Source organism: Python bivittatus, unplaced genomic scaffold (assembly GCF_059951505.1).
Source record: "Python bivittatus isolate LINGU-HERP-01145 unplaced genomic scaffold, Pbiv_v1 ctg000610_np1212, whole genome shotgun sequence".
NCBI lineage: Eukaryota > Metazoa > Chordata > Lepidosauria > Squamata > Pythonidae > Python > Python bivittatus.
Window position 1 is genome coordinate 13,096,236 of NW_028277088.1, and position 16,968 is coordinate 13,113,203.

At 37.8% G+C, this 16,968-nt stretch overlaps 1 protein-coding gene across 2 annotated transcripts in view; it reads left to right on the forward strand.

The window, feature by feature from the left end:
- The window catches only part of CUL2 (cullin 2), a 44,129-nt gene that overhangs the window by 5,928 nt on the left and 21,233 nt on the right, over positions 1-16,968 (forward strand). The window contains exons 3-12 of one of the 2 annotated variants that reach the window (XM_007428020.4): positions 697-799; positions 1,091-1,185; positions 2,654-2,759; positions 6,327-6,409; positions 6,911-6,964; positions 10,907-11,003; positions 11,099-11,209; positions 13,753-13,915; positions 14,732-14,856; positions 16,013-16,120. In XM_007428020.4, coding sequence (XP_007428082.1) covers positions 697-799; positions 1,091-1,185; positions 2,654-2,759; positions 6,327-6,409; positions 6,911-6,964; positions 10,907-11,003; positions 11,099-11,209; positions 13,753-13,915; positions 14,732-14,856; positions 16,013-16,120 — 1,045 coding nt within the window. The remainder of the gene's footprint in view (positions 1-696; positions 800-1,090; positions 1,186-2,653; positions 2,760-6,326; positions 6,410-6,910; positions 6,965-10,906; positions 11,004-11,098; positions 11,210-13,752; positions 13,916-14,731; positions 14,857-16,012; positions 16,121-16,968) is intronic. The other variant, XM_007428021.4, reaches the window with a different exon arrangement.

Sequence of the window (16,968 nt, forward strand, 5' to 3'; positions counted from 1 at the left end):
CTATAAACTGCCAAATGAATATGGTTTTCAACGTAACACAGAAGCAAAAACAATTTCTGAAGGAATCTGCTTTCCTTCTATATATCTATTTTCACAGCAGCGCTACCTAGACAGGCTACAAACCACAAAAATGCTAAATGAGCCAAAAAAATGTTGACACGGGATAAGCAAAATTTGAGCAATAGGATCAGGCTTTCTAGCCCCAAGTAAGGCAGTATTCCAACAGACTTTATTTGTTGAAATTCTGTTGCTGGGTTCGATGGGTTAGTGAGGAACAGGTTTGTACTCTAGACTTGAACAAACTATCTGGTCTTTAGAAAACAGTGATTTGAAAGATAGTTTCCTTACCACAGATTCACTATACAATCCAAAGGGTGGTACACAATATGCCATGAATATATGGATGCTTTGCACTTAATCTCTTCTGGTGTTGTCTTTTGGAGAATGCCCTCCTTCCCACCCAGATGTGTTCTCCACACTGAGAAGTGGGAATTCCAGGATTTTTTTTTTCTGCAGCCTGAAAAAGTTTAAAAACTCTTGTTCTTCAGCAGAGTGAACTGCAGCTGGAATGACAAATGAGTCAAACTCTTTGGAACCCAGCAAGATACTGGTTTTCTTTTTCCTTTCTGTCAAGGTCTCATTAGAACTTGAGTTATGAAAACTTAAAACGTATTTTAGCCTTGACTTGACACCCAGGGACATATATGCTTTGTGTGTGGCCTATCCTGAGCCTCTTGGGGAGAGACTTTATATGGAAACTAAAATTTTTTTGGAAAATCATGTACGCCATTTGCACAAGGTAACTATGGAATGGATAAAAAGTGAATGTTAATGCTGCATGTCACAATTATGTATGGTGTGAGCTATTTTATAGTCTGCTGGAAGAATACAGTTATTTGTTTTTATTTATAAAATGTTTTCTGAAATATGATATAGGAGTGTTAAAAAAAAATACTCATGGTATTTCCCAATTACTTGAAATAGTTTATACAGTTGAATCTATTATGTAGTAAGTTGCTCTTTAGCATTTCAAATACAATAGAGCATGAGTAGTAAAGTTAATCTTTTTTCCTCTGTATTTTTTCCATAGATAGTCTTGGACTCTGAAGAAAAAGTACTGGTAATGTATCATAGAAACTGGGATGAATACAGTAAAGGGGCAGATTATATGGACTGTTTATACAGGTAAATGCATTTTGAACTTATTCTAGAATTTGAAAACATGATTAATCTTATTGGTTTAGTTTTTTGGTCCAGTGAGCACATTTGCAGTTTCAAAGTTTGCTGTTAACATGCTCACCAAATTTTCATGGGGAGAGTCTTGTACATGTACAATGTGAGAGTTGTTTGGGGCGTGGCTAGTCACACAGTATCCAAAAGACAATATATTGTATTCAGGCAACATTTCTCCTACTTCCACTGCTGTATTAGAAAAACAAACTGGGACCATAAATCCGTGTTTGAAGTTGTTTTGTTTCCCCAAATCTGGTGTGTGTGTTGGAAGGTGGAAACTGGGACAGGAATTTTACATACACATATGCACAGTTCTCTAAAATTACAGTGATGTTTGTTTGTTACAGTGCTTTTAGAAGAATAGTTTGTGCTTATTTCTAATATATAGAGTGACCTTAGGTTAACAAACTATACTTTTCAATAGAAGAGAATACATGTAGCTGATATGTAACTCCACAAACTATACTTTTTCTTAATGTTTCTTAATTGTCTCTTTTCCTCCCTCCCTTATTCACAGAAGTATTTCTTATCACAGGTTTGATATGCTCTCTCCAGTCAACACCTTCAGTACTTTCACTTCTCAGACTTGTTTTAGTGTAGAGAGGAGAACAGAAAGAGGAAAAGATAGTGCTTTCCTGAACTGTTTGGAATTCCAGCATCTTTGTCGAGCTATCTTTTGTCGAGCTATCAAGTCATAGTTACCTTGTATATCCTTGTCAAGCTGATGTCTGGTCTATCCTTTCTAAATGCTGGAGTCTTTTCTACCAGCCAGTCCACTCCACAGATCTCTTCCAGATCCTATTGGATCCTCACCTGCATATTCCTCCTCCTGCAGTGCCTGGATTTACACAGCACACATGCAACACCAGCAATGTCTGACAACTGCCAACAGTCTCCTCCAATGCCTAACACTTCTGCTCTTTTATTTATTTTCATCAAAAGGCAGATGTGCCTGCTCTTGAGTGTCTTAATTAGGCAGGAAGCTTCTAGGTCTCTACATGACAGTTTGCCTTGGGGTGGCAAGAAGAAGAAAAAATTTTTAAACTTGAGAACATTTTACATCATCTCATGTTCACCAGGGCAGTTCCCTTGCCACAGAGTGTTAACTACAGAGGTTGGTTTACTTGTGGGAAACCTTACTTGGGAATAGTGCCGCAGTGATTGGATTAAAAGCCCAAGGTTGTCAGAGATTGTAAGTTTGTATAGTGCTATTATGCTCTCTCTGCCAACTGATTTCTCCAGTTACTCAGCCAAAATTGAGGACCAACCAAACCTGGGACATGTTAGAGGTTCATTATCTTAAATGCATATGCATTCCCTGTCTCTAAAAATAGAAAAAACGCTGTGCGTTTCCTGACTTTTTCTCTTTCATAGAACGGTTTTAGAAAATATCTGATAAGAAATGTTTTTTTTTTCATAGATACCTCAATACGCAGTTTATTAAGAAGAACAAATTGACTGAAGCTGATCTTCAATATGGTTATGGAGGTGTAGATATGAGTGAGCCATTGATGGAGATTGGAGAGGTAGGTAGTATGGAAAGGAACTTTGGAGAAGTAATTGTAAACTATGTATTTGTGACTGTCTAATTGGCCATTAAGATGATTTCTGTCTTTTCAAAATCATGTAGTCTGTTTTGTTGGATCAATAAAACAAAGCTTGCTTTTATTATTTTCCTGAATGTTTACCGTAAAACACTTGCAGTGATTACTGACTTTTAAATAGCTTTTGATTTACCTGTTGAGAGGAATTGAAATTGCTGTAGTTAGATAGGAGGGGTGAACCCTAAAGGAGAAGATATGGGCTGCAAGGCTCTGATAACAGAAATACCAAATATAACTAATGGTTGGAATGTATTCATTGCTTATTTGTTTAAGGTAGCCTCTTTAATCAGAAGAATAGAGCTAGTTGACACCTTTTCAGAACCCAGTGTGGGAAAGTTAATACTTTAGAGGTAGGTGTACTTAAGCCCTGCCCTATATTTTTGCTTATTTTCATCAAGGAAACAGTAAGATCTGTTTACCTATCTATATCACATTTCTACCAGCAAATTGTGAATGGTTACTTTTTTTTCCTATGAAATAAAAGTCAAGTAGAATTAGTTGAAGATAGAGTCAGGAATAATTCATGGGTAAAACATAATAGATAGGATTCCATTGCAGTCAATGGGATTTAAGTCAAGACTAAGTGATATTGATTTCAGAGGGCCCAAAATCAGCCAAAGATGTAGTACTTGTCAATACATGTTTATAGTGAGAGGTATGTCAGATAGATATGTAGAATAAATAGACTGTAAGGAATGTAAATCTGGCCTTGGAAATGGGGAAGGAATTATCAAATTGTTAAGAGGAGACTCTCAGAAAAGATTCATCAGTCTTGAGAAAGAGGGAAGCATGAGATAGAAACTCAAAAATAACTCTGCCTTGATTTTGTTTGGTGTAAGATGGGGCAGAGAGAAACTCTTTCAAGATTCTGTTATTCTGCTACAATAAAGAGCATTTCTAGAGTTCCTGCCATGCCTGTTTATTGATCTTGCATACCTCAAAGGGCTAATATAGATACAGTGGGGCAAAAAAGTATTTAGTCAGCCACCAATTGTGCAAGTTCTCCCACTTAAAAAGATGAGAGAGGCCTGTAATTTTCATCATAGGTATACCTCAACTATGAGAGACAAAATGGGGGAAAAAATCCAGAAAATCACATTGTCTGATTTTTAAAGAATTTATTTGCAAATCATGGTGGAAAATAAGTATTTGGTCACCTACAAACAAGCAAGATGTCTGGCTCTCACAGACCTGTAACTACTTCTTTAAGAGGCTCCTCTGTCCTCCACTTGTTACCTGTAGTAATGGCACCTGTTTGACCTGTTATCAGTATAAAAGACACCTGTCCACAACCTCAAACAGTCACACTCCAAACTCTACTATGGCCAAGACCAAAGAGCTGTCGAAGGACCCAGAAACAAAATTGTAGACCTGCACCAGGCTGGGAAGACTGAATCTGCAATAGGCAAGCAGCTTGATGTGAAGAAATCAACTGTGGGAGCAATAATTAGAAAATGGAAGACATATAAGACCACTGATAATCTCCCTCGATCTGGGGCTCCACGCAAGATCTCACCGTGTGGGGTCAAAATGATCACAAGAACAGTGAGCAAAAATCCCAGAACCACATGGGGGGACCTAGTGAATGACCTGCAGAGAGCTGGGACCAAAGTAACAACGGCTACCATCAGTAACACACTATGCCGCCAGGGACTCAAATCCTGCAGTGCCAGACGTGTCCCCCTGCTTAAGCCAGTACAGGTCCGGGCCCGTCTGAAGCTTGCTAGAGAGCATTTGGATGATCCAGAAGAGGATTGGGAGAATGTCATATGGTCAGATGAAACCAAAGTAGAATGTTTTGGTCTAAACTCGTCGTGTTTGGAGGAGAGAGAATGCTGAGTTGCATCCAAAGAACACCATACCTACTGTGAAGCATGGGAGTGGAAACATCATGCTTTGGGGCTGTTTTTCTGCAAAGGGACCAGGACGACTGATCCGTGTAAAGGAAAGAATGAATGGGGCCATGTATTGTGACATTTTGAGTGAACACCTCCTTCCATCAGCAAGGGCATTGAAGATGAAACGTGGCTGGGTCTTTCAGCATGACAATGATCCCAAACACACCGCCTGGGCAACGAAGGAGTGGCTTCGTAAGAAGCATTTCAAGGTCCTGGAGTGGCCTCGCCAGTCTCCAGATCTCAACCCCATGGAAAACCTTTGGAGGGAGTTGAAAGTCCGTGTTGCCCAGCGACAGCCCCAAAACATCACTGCTCTAGAGGAGATCTGCATGGAGGAATGGGCCAAAATACCAGCAACAGTGTGTGAAAACCTTGTGAGGACTTACAGAAAACGTTTGACCTCTGTCATTGCCAACAAAGGATATATAACAAAGTATTGAGATGAACTTTTGATATTGACCAAATACTTATTTTCCACCATGATTTGCAAATAAATTCTTTAAAAATCAGACAATGTGATTTTCTGGATTTTTTTCCCCATTTTGTCTCTCATAGTTGAGGTATACCTATGATGAAAATTACAGGCCTCTCTCATCTTTTTAAGTGGGAGAACTTGCACAATTGGTGGCTGACTAAATACTTTTTTGCCCCACTGTAGATGTGAGGAATAGTATTTCCCCAAATAAGTAGCCTTTAATTGCTACTGTTTAAGATTTTTGAATAAGTGTTTAATTTTGTTTTTAATTTTTTTAAAGTAAAAATGAACCAAGGGCTGCTTAATTATTTCTTCTACAATGTTAATAGTCCTTTCATTAAACTCTTACTTAAAGCATGTATTTTAAATAAAACATTTACTGCATGCAGTCCTTAATTAATTTCCCAGCATTTGGGGGCACTCCAAAAGTTATATTTTCAGTGTGCTTAAAAGTTACTTGTATATCCCCCCCCCAAAAAAGTGTGAATGGGACCAAAATACTCTTTCAAAACCATGTATGTTTACTTTTATCAAGGAATTGGAACTGCTGGTGGTTATACATTTAGCTCTTTTGCATGATGTCTATTTCCATAACTTATACCAGTATTATAAGTATATATCCACACAGTTCTGGATAATTAATAAGGTACTAGAATTCAGTATCTGCTAAATTTTACTTAATTTGTTTAGGCATAGGATTTTTTCACGTCAAGTTTTCCAAGAGCAGAGAAATAATTCTTCAATTCCAAAGTGCTTCTTATTCCTGGATATTAGATGCAATCTGGGTCAGCCCTGGAATTGGCATAATTTCTTCTCACTGGTTTCAAAGGGGAGTAATTTGTTGGAAAAAGAAAAACTAGCAGGGACAGATGAAAACACAAGGAAACATTCCTCTTTCATTTCTTTTCAAGTGACAAGAAGCCAGTAAGGTTTTAGATTTGGTAGAAACTGAGTTGCTAGAGATCTCTGTAAGAAGAAGAATTGTTATGCTTATTGGCTATTTAGTACTCATTCAGTTTATTTCTCTGTTTTTGGAGCCTTTAGCATCTTTTTAAAAATAAGAATGAATGTAATTACAGTTCTGTGATTGACATGTTTTCTATTGTGCATGTACAGCTAGCACTTGATATGTGGAGGAGATTAATGATTGAGCCCTTACAGGCCGTCCTCATTCGAATGTTGCTCCGCGAAATTAAAAAGTGAGTGCTTTCTTTTTCTTTTTTCTTTTAAATGTGTATTACAAAGAATAGCTTGTTTGAATGCATATGCATTTACTGTACTCCTATGAGAATTGTATTTGTTTGTTTTAAGCAGAAATTGTATGTGAGATGTGAGGCTGTTTGTCTATTTCAGTTGCAATAATTACAGCCACCTTTTAACTGCAAATTATTTACCAGTATGCCCAAATAAAGCAAGTGTTTTCAGCTATTAAATCAAGAAATGTATTCTTGTAGTGAATGAAAGATATTGGAGTGTTGGAACCCATTATCACTCTGCTAGTTATGGTGGAACCTTGAGCTCCATCTTTCAGTGTTATTTCATAACTCTAGCATAGAACATTTAAGTAATTCTATTGCTAAATAGCTCTTGTGATTTTAAAATTATTTTAAATTGGGCATTATGGAGTATTGTATAAATGTTTTTAAAAAAGGACTGACCCCAGATCTAGATTTTTTTCTGAAATTCTGAATGTGTTACAGAATTGATCAGCAGTACAAGCTTCAGCTACTTCTGTCAGTCAGCCTTGTTCCAGGGTAAGGCTTTGATTGCCAGCAATGTAAAACCTTGCATATTCTATAGCTTATTAGCAAATGTATAGAAAAGTCAAGTCTAGGCCAAATGATTATTGATTTATTGTGATTATATACCAAGGGATTCAACAAAAATGACTCCTGATGGTTTACAACATGCTATGTTTGACTGTATGCTGACATTAATTTGCAATACCTCTTGTGGGATATAGAATTTACCTACTACACACAATTAATTTTCTTGAGTTTTATTGTTTTTGTAGTATGTCAGCATGTTTATTTGTGGCCTGGGTTATATCCAGTATTATTTCTAAAATAAATACCTAAGGGTAACAGGCCCAGTATCCTCAGTATCAAATTTCAGGCAGATGTTAATTTTTTGTAATGCCCACTTATTGAAATATGGATATGTACTTTTTGTGGAAAATAATTATTTTTGGCATTTTGAAGAAAGAGAGGCATGTATGTATGTGTATACATACACACGCACACACACTTATACACACACATATATTCAAAGTGATGCTCCTACTATTTTTCACTCTTATACTTTTTCTCATATAAAACTGTTCTTTGTTTCTTCTTACAATAATCGTTTATAGTAGCTTATAAGAAAGGGTGTTTACAACAGCCTTGGTGTCTGGTCCTTTCTGATCTCTTGTATTTGAGTTTTTTGTTGTTAGTTAAACTGCTGTCTTATTCAGTGGCTGGGTGGTTTTGATCTATCTTGTTAAATGTAGGTTGTTGGTGGAAATAAAAAATTAAGTTTATAAGATTATAGTAGAACTTTGCATGCTGAGCGACTGACACTGTGCTTCGTGCTCTTTCACTCACAATATCTGAGAAAATAAAAATATTCTGATGTAATCTCCTTGGGTATGCTGAGCACATCTTTTTAGCTATAAGTTGACAGCAAGAAAAAAAGAACCTAGATGTAAAGGAGACTCTCAACCACAGCTGCTTCTTAATCTCCAAAGGTGTTGATTTGTGGGAAACTTCAAACTTGCAAGGAGTTCAGAACTTAGTGCTATAAATTGTCAGAATTAAGATCAATAACTTGGCAACTTGGATGAGTTTGAATTATGATTTCCAGTAGAAAAGTGTACTAATATTTGGGGCCAAATATTCAGCAGCACATTCTTCAGCTTCAGCTTCATTTAACATTGCCATCATTGAATCTGAGAAGACCGAAAGGAGGTAGGAAGGCAGTAATTGGCTATGTTCCCACAGCCTTAAACTTCACTGGGTTGAGCATGATCAATTCATGACCAGTTAGAGAATTATTTGCATACAAGTCAGTATGTGAAAAGCTTGTATTCAGTCAGTGCTATGATAGTTAGATACTAGAACAAGTGAGATAAGGAATAATTGCAGTAAAGAGTCAACATGTTGAGTAAGAAAAGAACTCATATGAGAGTATGATTTTTAAATTGACCTTTGTCAAGTCACAGCTGGAATAGTTTTGAAGCTAATCTGCTTGCATATTTGGTGTGGGAGCACAAACGAAGTTCATGTCTAGATTATAAATCCCTTACAAATTTGCCTTAACTTTTTTTTTTTTTTTGCCCTTTGAGAATCATCTGCTTTTTTCCCCCTCTAGATCTGAGAAGAAGTAAATGTGCTGTCTGTCTGCTGTTTGTTACTTGCCAACTGTGGGCTCAATTTCATGTCTTATTTTCACTCAGTTATATCTAGAAGGTGTCTGCTGCAGTAGCAACATTGGTTACAGATACTAATCTGCTTGGTGTAAAGAATAGTATAAGTGTAGTATGAGTTGCAGTTATTAAATAGCAAAGTTATCTTTTCCTTCCTACCTGTGCTTAACAGGGGAATGAAATTGCTTTTCTCTTGGCTCTTTATCTGCTGGCATGCCCTCCTGGTTTGCCTCAGATAATGGTGGTTGTAGCTATTTTAATTTCAGTCTGCAGCCTACACTACACCTTTTCACCAAGGAGAAATTTGAAAAGTGTTGATTGATCTTTCTCTTCTTTCTTAGTATATTTTTCTTCTTTTCTTTCTTTCCCTCCCCCCAAAAAAAATTTCAAAAGGGGAAAATTCAGGATTTAACCCAATAATGGATCATTGCCAAACATCTTCATTCCAATTGTTTATTTAATAAGAGAAGTAAATTATTCCTTATCCTTTCATAAGGAGGACTCTCAGAGGCTTTAGCTAGGCTGTTATTGAACCATGATGAATTAAAAAACAACAGTTTTCCATTCTTTCCTTCCTTGGCCAAGTCCTAGGTACAAGTGAAACAAGATTTCATCTGTCCTTCAATTCCATCATAGTTTCTAACACTTTAAATAATTGGTCTAAAAAGAAATGCAAATTCAGTGGTACCTTGGGTCACGAACGCTTCTGTTCACGACCAATTCGGGTCATGAACAGCACCGTTCGCAAAATTTTGCTTCTGTTCGCGAATGCTGGATCAGGTGACGAACAGGATCCGTGGCCATTTTCCCTCCCGTGACATGTGGTCGTGGCTTCCTGTAGGGAGGGGGACTCTCCCTCCAAGCAATAACCACCTCCCCACCCGCCTTCCTGTCCTCCACGCCAGAAGTCACGTCAAGCAAGGTTAGCGTTCTCTCTCTTCGTACTGTACTTTGTTTCATATTTTTGTGGTTTAAAAAAAATATATATGGTTCAGAATGGATTAACCGTAATTACATTGAACCTTATGGGAAAATTTGATTCGGGTCGCAACCAAAATTGGTTGGCGACCAAATTCGGAGGGGTCAGGATGGATTAACCGTATTTACATTGAACCTTATGGGAAAATTTGATTTGGGCCGCGATCAGTTCGGGTCGCAATCAGAGTCGCGGAACGAATTAAGTTCGTGAACCGAGGTACCACTGTATTTGGACTTCTGTTCATCAGCACTCTGCTATGCTTCAATTCAGTCTGGAAGGCATAGGAGCAGAAATGCTGTATCTACCTGCAATTCATTAAAGTAGCTATATCTGTTTCCAGGATTATGAAGTGGAAGCTTCCCCACAGCAGTTACAGGATTCTGGAAAATAATGTAGTTGTTTTTATAAGTCATAGACAGGTTCACATTTACTTGTTCTGAAAGACCTCTTCTAAACTGAATCTGAATCATAGCACAGACTTACTGACCACATAGCTGCTCAGTGAAAAAACTAATTATGATTCCATCTTCCTTGTTTCCATCCAAAGATAACTGCAATTTTAATGGCCAAAAATTAAAAAGCATTTCTAAATAATAAAACTGAATTGAAGAAAATGCTCTGATCTTGGAAGGAGAAATCTGAAGGTAGAAACACCATCCTGGCCCTGTAGGAGTTTCTAGGCTTATTATTATTATTATTATTACTCCAATTTTGGAGAGGACTAAGATGGTGAGCTGGGATGAGCTGTGGATCTGCTGGACTCAAATTCCTCCTGTCCCCAGACTTACCCCTGGTATGGTGAAGACTTTAAGGTAGAATAAAGAATGTATCTCTCCCCCCTAGCATGGCTTTAGATTTATCAGAGACTCTAAAGATTGCCTTGCCTGATCACTTTTAACATAAATATTCTGTATCTTTAAACATTTGCTACTTAGCACTATTTTATAACTACTGTAATATGTGGAGAAAAATTTGGGATGAGATCCTCCATCCTCAGAATAAGTGCCAATTTTCTCAGAGTCTTTTATATAAACATATGCATTTTTCTGAAAATTATATTACATGGTGTGTAATTGAAAGGAAATTGTTATTTCTATGAATAGCAGTTTTATAATTGGATAGTTGGTTTTAAAGTTTAGACCAGTGTTTCTCAACCTCGGCAACTTTGAGATGTGTGAACTTCGACTCCCAGAATTCCCCAGCCAACATGCTGTTAGCCATACATCTCAAAGTTGCTGAGGTTGAAAAACACTGGTTTAGACAGTGCATAAATAGCGTGAATTCTGAGAGTGTTATTTTTCCATCTTTCAGTGATCGCTGTGGAGAAGATCCAAATCAGAAAGTAATCCATGGGGTTATTAACTCCTTTGTTCATGTTGAACAGTATAAGAAAAAATTCCCTCTGAAGGTAAAAAGAAATTTTATTTCTTTCTTGGGAAATGGTGATAAATAATTGTTCCACGCCTTGCCTTCTTTGTGCTTGATCAAACTTTCTCAATCTAGTTTTATCAGGAAATTTTTGAGTGTCCTTTTCTGAATGAAACAGGGGAGTATTATAAACAAGAAGCTTCAAATTTAATGCAAGAGTCAAACTGTTCACAGTATATGGAAAAGGTAAGACGATCCTCTTTATCTGTTCTGTGTATTTTGGAACAAGCTGCTTTTGAAGAGTTTCAAGACAGTTTGTGAGGTGGATGTCGTTGGTCTCATGAGGATTGATGGTTCAGGGAAAAAAAGTTAAAATTCCACTTAGCTAACGTAAGACCTCATGATAAAGAGCATTTTCAAGTGATTCATATACATATGCTTACCTATTGCGGTCAGTAAGTGGAGACTATGAATCACTTGAATATGGATATGCATTCATATTGAAGTGATTCATAGTCCTCACTTACCAGTCACATTACTCCATCACTAAGCGGCATGGTCGTTAAATGCGATGTTGCATGACCATGCTGATTCACGACATCAGTTCCAGCTATAGTCGTTAAGCAAATCACTGTGGGTCTAAGTGCAGTGTTACGTGACTGCGACTTACAACTTCTTGCCAGCTTCCCCATTAACTTTGCTTGTCAGAAGCTGGCTGTGAAGGTTGCAAATGGTTGATCATGTGACCATGGGATGCTGTGACTGTCCTAAATGTGCACTGATTGCCAAGCGCCTGAATCACAACCACAAGACCGTGGGGATGCTGCAACGGCTGCAACGGCTGCAACTTCAAGGACCAGTCCTAAGTCTTATTTTTCAGCACCGTTGTAACTTCAAACAGTTGCTGAATGAGTGGTTGGTAGGCAAGGATTACCTGTATATCCAAAATCACGTGCAGGCAAGATCAGAGGAAGCATTTACTCTTATTTCCAAAGGTATTATAATCTTTTTTATTTTTTCAGCTGTAGTCAGGTTGCATAATTATTTGCAATGTGATCTGTAAGTTATACTCTGCATGTTAAATCAACACTCTAAATTAGATGGAATTGAAGGGCATAAGATGCTTAGAGAAATAAAAGGCATCCAGTTGCAAATACCATGTATTTCATTCAGATCAATATTTGTTCCCTGATTCTGAATCATTCTATTGTCTTTTCAATATGAACAATAGGCTTTTCTTCCCTTTTTCCTGGAAAGCTTGCCTGTTGCACCCTTAAATTTATATGGTTTTAGGTAGCCTCTTGGTAATAGTTGATCTGACTTGACTTTCTGTTGTTGTGACAAACATTTTATGATTGTCTACTTTTTAGGCACTGGTACTGACTTACATATTTGCTTTATTTATTTGTTTGTTAAATTTATATTGCCTCCCATCTCACTGCTGTGACTCCAGGCTGCTTACAAAATCAGAAATCCAAAAACAATTTCAAAAACAACAAAATAACCACAAAAAACAATAAAAACTATTTAAACCATAAAAAAACATAATCTGCAGGAGAACACTATTCATTTTCCTAACAGTATAACCACTTAGCAGGCTCTCCACCAATGTCATTGGATCCCCAGGCCAGATGGCAAAGCCATGTCTTCAGGCTCTTCCGGAAGGTCAACAGGGTTGGGGCCAATCTCACCTCAGGGGGATGATGCTCCAGTGGACAGGCGCTGCGGCAGAAAAGTCTTTCCTCCAGGGTCCCATCAAATGACATTCCTTCACAGACAGGACCTGCAGTATGCCCTTTCTGCTGGATCTGATGGGACGGGTAGATGTAATTGGGGAGAGGCGGTCCCTCAAGTACCCTGGCCCAATGCCATGCAGGGCTTTCTAGGTCATCACCAACACCTTGAATTGAACCCAGAAGTAAACTGGTAGCCAGTGCAACTCGCAGAGCAGAGGTGTGTCACGCGCTGATCTAGGTGCACACATAACTGCCCATGCCACCACATTTTGCACCAGCTGAAGCTTCCAGATACTCTTAAAAGGCTGCCCCATACAGAGTGCATTACAGTAATCCACGCAGGAGGTGACCAAGGTGTGCTCTATGCTGCTTGTTATTATTCTGATGCATATTTACTTACTGATAGTTTGTCACTTATCTTAACCACTTTGTGTGTATTTTCAAAAAAACAAAAAGCAAGGTATAAATGTTTAGAATGATGCCATAGGGGTGAAGATGGGTTAAGGCATTAATCAAATGTAGTACAGAATTATAGTTTACACTAGCCAGGATAACCAATATTAGTATGGGAATTTGGAGTATCCTACATTATTTCCTTGCTTCTTAAACCATGCTCCAGTAAGCCACAACCATCAAACATCTGAAAGGACCCTAGTAGGAGACAGTCCTGATAAATGTTTTGAAATTGAAATCTTAAGGATATTTATTTGCGAAAACTTCCATTACAGCATTACAATCTTATTAACGTTGTTTGTTCTTTCTTAAATTCCATTTAAGAATTTTTAAATTAATTCTCAGAAGTCCCTTACTTAATCACAAAGGTCACCCTAATCCAGTTTTTTCCACTTTTTTTTCCTAGAATCTTTTTCCTTTGTTATTGCGTAATAACGCCACCAATAATGGAATTAGGCTTTTTAGAATGTATAGTTTGAAAAATGCACTCTACATTTGCCTCAGCCTTCAATTGGGCCTGATAACTTGAAAATATATATTCCTTTTACTTCTAGTCATTTAGTATTTGATTGTGTTCTTAATGTGGAAAATTACTTTTAGGTTTTATGTAGGCTAAAAGATGAAGAAATGAGATGTCGAAAATATCTACACCCCAGTTCCTACGGCAAAGTAATTAATGAATGCCAGCAGCGAATGGTAGCAGACCACTTACAGTTTCTTCATGCAGAATGTCATAACATCATCAGACAAGAGAAGAGAAACGGTAAAGGTGTCCTGTGGGATAAAAGTTTGAATGCACACATATTCAAAGTAAACATACTTTCCCTTCTTGCCAAAGTGAATCGCCATTGGTCATGAGAGGGATGGCCACTAGTCTCTGGGGCTACTTAGCACACAGATTAAATATGGATTGGGGCCAAGAGTTTCATAGAAGCTGTATGGATACCTTTTTTTTCCCTTTTATTAGACCTGGTTTAAAGCTAATTTATGATTCTGGGTGTTTGGAACCCAATCAGCCATCTGCCACATGCAGTGCTAAGCAGTATCCATACCTGGTGTGTTTACCCAATGACACGGGCCCACAACTGCCTGTATGTGCACTGGAATTTTATAAAGCAGGTTTCTTGGCTTAAACTGTCAACATGGGATCTCACTCTCTTTTTAGTGTCTTAGGAAATAACCCCCCAAAGTGAGGTTAGCTGCATCCCTGTTAATGTTCCAGAAGTCCCTCAACACCTGGCTGTGTCATCAGGCCTGCGGGTCGCAGAGGACCAGTGAAATTTTATGATGGCTCCATTACTGTGGTTAACATTCACTGTCTCTTGTGCCTTGTGGCTTTTTTTTTTAATAATGACTTTTATATTTTAATAATGACTTTTTATATATTTATTGTTTTAATTAATTGTTGTACTCTGCCCAGAGTCACTTTTTGTGAGATGGGCAGCCATATAAATTTGATATATAAAATAAAAAAGAATGATGGCTTCCAAAGCCATCATGCTATTTATATATTAGTATTTGAGAGTAGTGATTTTTGAAAAAGTATATATCTTGAAAATAAAGTTATTTCTTTATGCAGACATGGCAAACATGTACACACTGCTTCATGCTGTGCCAAGTGGCTTACCTCATATGATTCAGGAACTACAAAACCATATCCAAGATGAGGGCCTTAGAGCAACCAGCAATCTTTCTCAGGAAAATGTAAGTTTTTTTCTTCAGCAGAAGAAAATGATTTGATACATCAAAATATAAAGATGTCACTAGTAATTGTAAGTTTGCTTGGTGTTTGTTTTGCCTTATGTTTTTGCAGTTTGGTAACCTGGTAGACCACTATTGCTAATTTCATTACAGAAAAAAAAAATGAGCGATTTAGCAAGTAGTTGGGCTTGAGCGATTTACCGTAGATTTGAGTAAGTAGTTCAGCTTATCAATCCAGCCTTGGCTGACATCAAAAATCTAAGCAAACGTGGACTTAGTACTTGGTTGGATCCCAGGGCTGTAGATGAGACTGAGTAGTTGAAGGAACATCTCAGAAGAAGGCCACAGTAAAGCATTTCTCTATTGTGGTCAAGAAAACAGCATGGGCATTTGCATTTAAAACACTCACCAAGCTCAGCCAAAAGGAATCTTTAACCCTGCGTCTTTAATAAAGCCCTTCCCAGACTGCTAAGTTTGAGATGCATTACAATTCCCATCTTCAGTCCCCCTGCCCTAAATCTATAGCCGATCGCATGTGGAAGGCTGCTTTAATATATAAAGATGCAATCACTGTAAACAAAAGTACCAAGCATGGATAAATATGCTCATGGCCTTGCCCAAGATGATGTCCCTCTCGACCATCTTAGCTGAACATGAATCCTGGGAATTGGCAAGATTCTTACATGGCCTTTAGGGTCCATATATCTGCCAACATCAGAAGATACAGGTTCTGAACCGTACTGTCAGCTTATGCTTTTTTTTTTTTCTTGAAGCACTAGCAAAGATCAACACATTTATCAAACTCAGGCAGTATTTGTTAGCATTAATAACCATCATCCTTCCCTTCAGATGTATTGAATTTGAACCTGGAAGGTTCTGTGAACTGGGAATTGAGGGAGCTGACTTCCAACACATCTGGAGGGCACTATGTAGGAGATGGTAGATATAAAATAATACAGTTCAGGAATCCAGTTTAACAGCCTTGTAAAATGATGATAGCAAACATATTCTGAGAATTATTTTATTCTTTTATAGATTCATACTTTAACAGCGTATAAATTTAAGCAATGTTTTTAATTTTTCTTTCTAGCAAAATTATTTTGCTAAAAATTGTTACAGAACTGCCTGTTCTTATTATTCCATCTGATTTTGTCTTCAGATGCCCACTCAATTTGTAGAATCAGTGTTGGAAGTACACAGTAAATTTGTTCAGCTCATTAATACTGTTTTGAATGGTGACCAGCGATTTATGAGTGCCCTTGACAAGGTGAGCCTAATGAAAATACTACATATACCAAGTAGTGAAGAACGTAGGGCTGGAACCAGAGGTGAACAAATTTAGAGCAAACCCATGGAAATTAATGTTACTTGGAAGCTAAGCAGGATTGTGTGGACTTGAACTTCCGGAATTCCCCAGATTCATTATCTACATATCTTAAAGTTGCCAAGTTTGAAAAACACTGCTCTACTACCTCTTAAAATTTCTCCGTCCATTTCCCCATTTTTAGTGTACGTAAGAAGGAACGGTGGGCTAAGAAATTTGTTCTGTAAAAGCAGGCACTCCAATTGTGTGATTTTTTTTAAAAAAGCCACTGGATATATTGCTGTGTTTTTAGCATTTGCTTTCAAGAAAAAAGAATAAGGCTTAGAAACAGCTGAACACTTAAAATAAGAATGCATTTGCTTTGGGCTATTTTTATCCCCAATTAATCACACAGTGAGCCAGTTGGTGTAGTGGTTAAGGCACCAGGCTAGAAACCGGGAGACCATGAGTTCTAGTCCCACTTAGGTACAAAGCCAGCTGGGTGACCTTGGACCAGTCACTTACTTTCAATCCTAGGATGGAGGCAATGGCAAACCACTTCTGAAAAACCTTGCCAAGAAAACTGCAGGGACTTGTCCAGGCAATCTCTGAGAATCGGACACAATTGGATTGATTAAAAAAAAATCACACACTACACGAGAAGATAAAACCTACCCCAAGCATATGAACGGCTTTGCTACCTGGTTAAAGTCACTAAGAACCTCTGAATATGGGTTGCCAGATTTTAGCAATGTTGGAAGCTGTACTACCATATAGGAAACAATAAATGTTAAGCTTTCCAGCCCATAAGG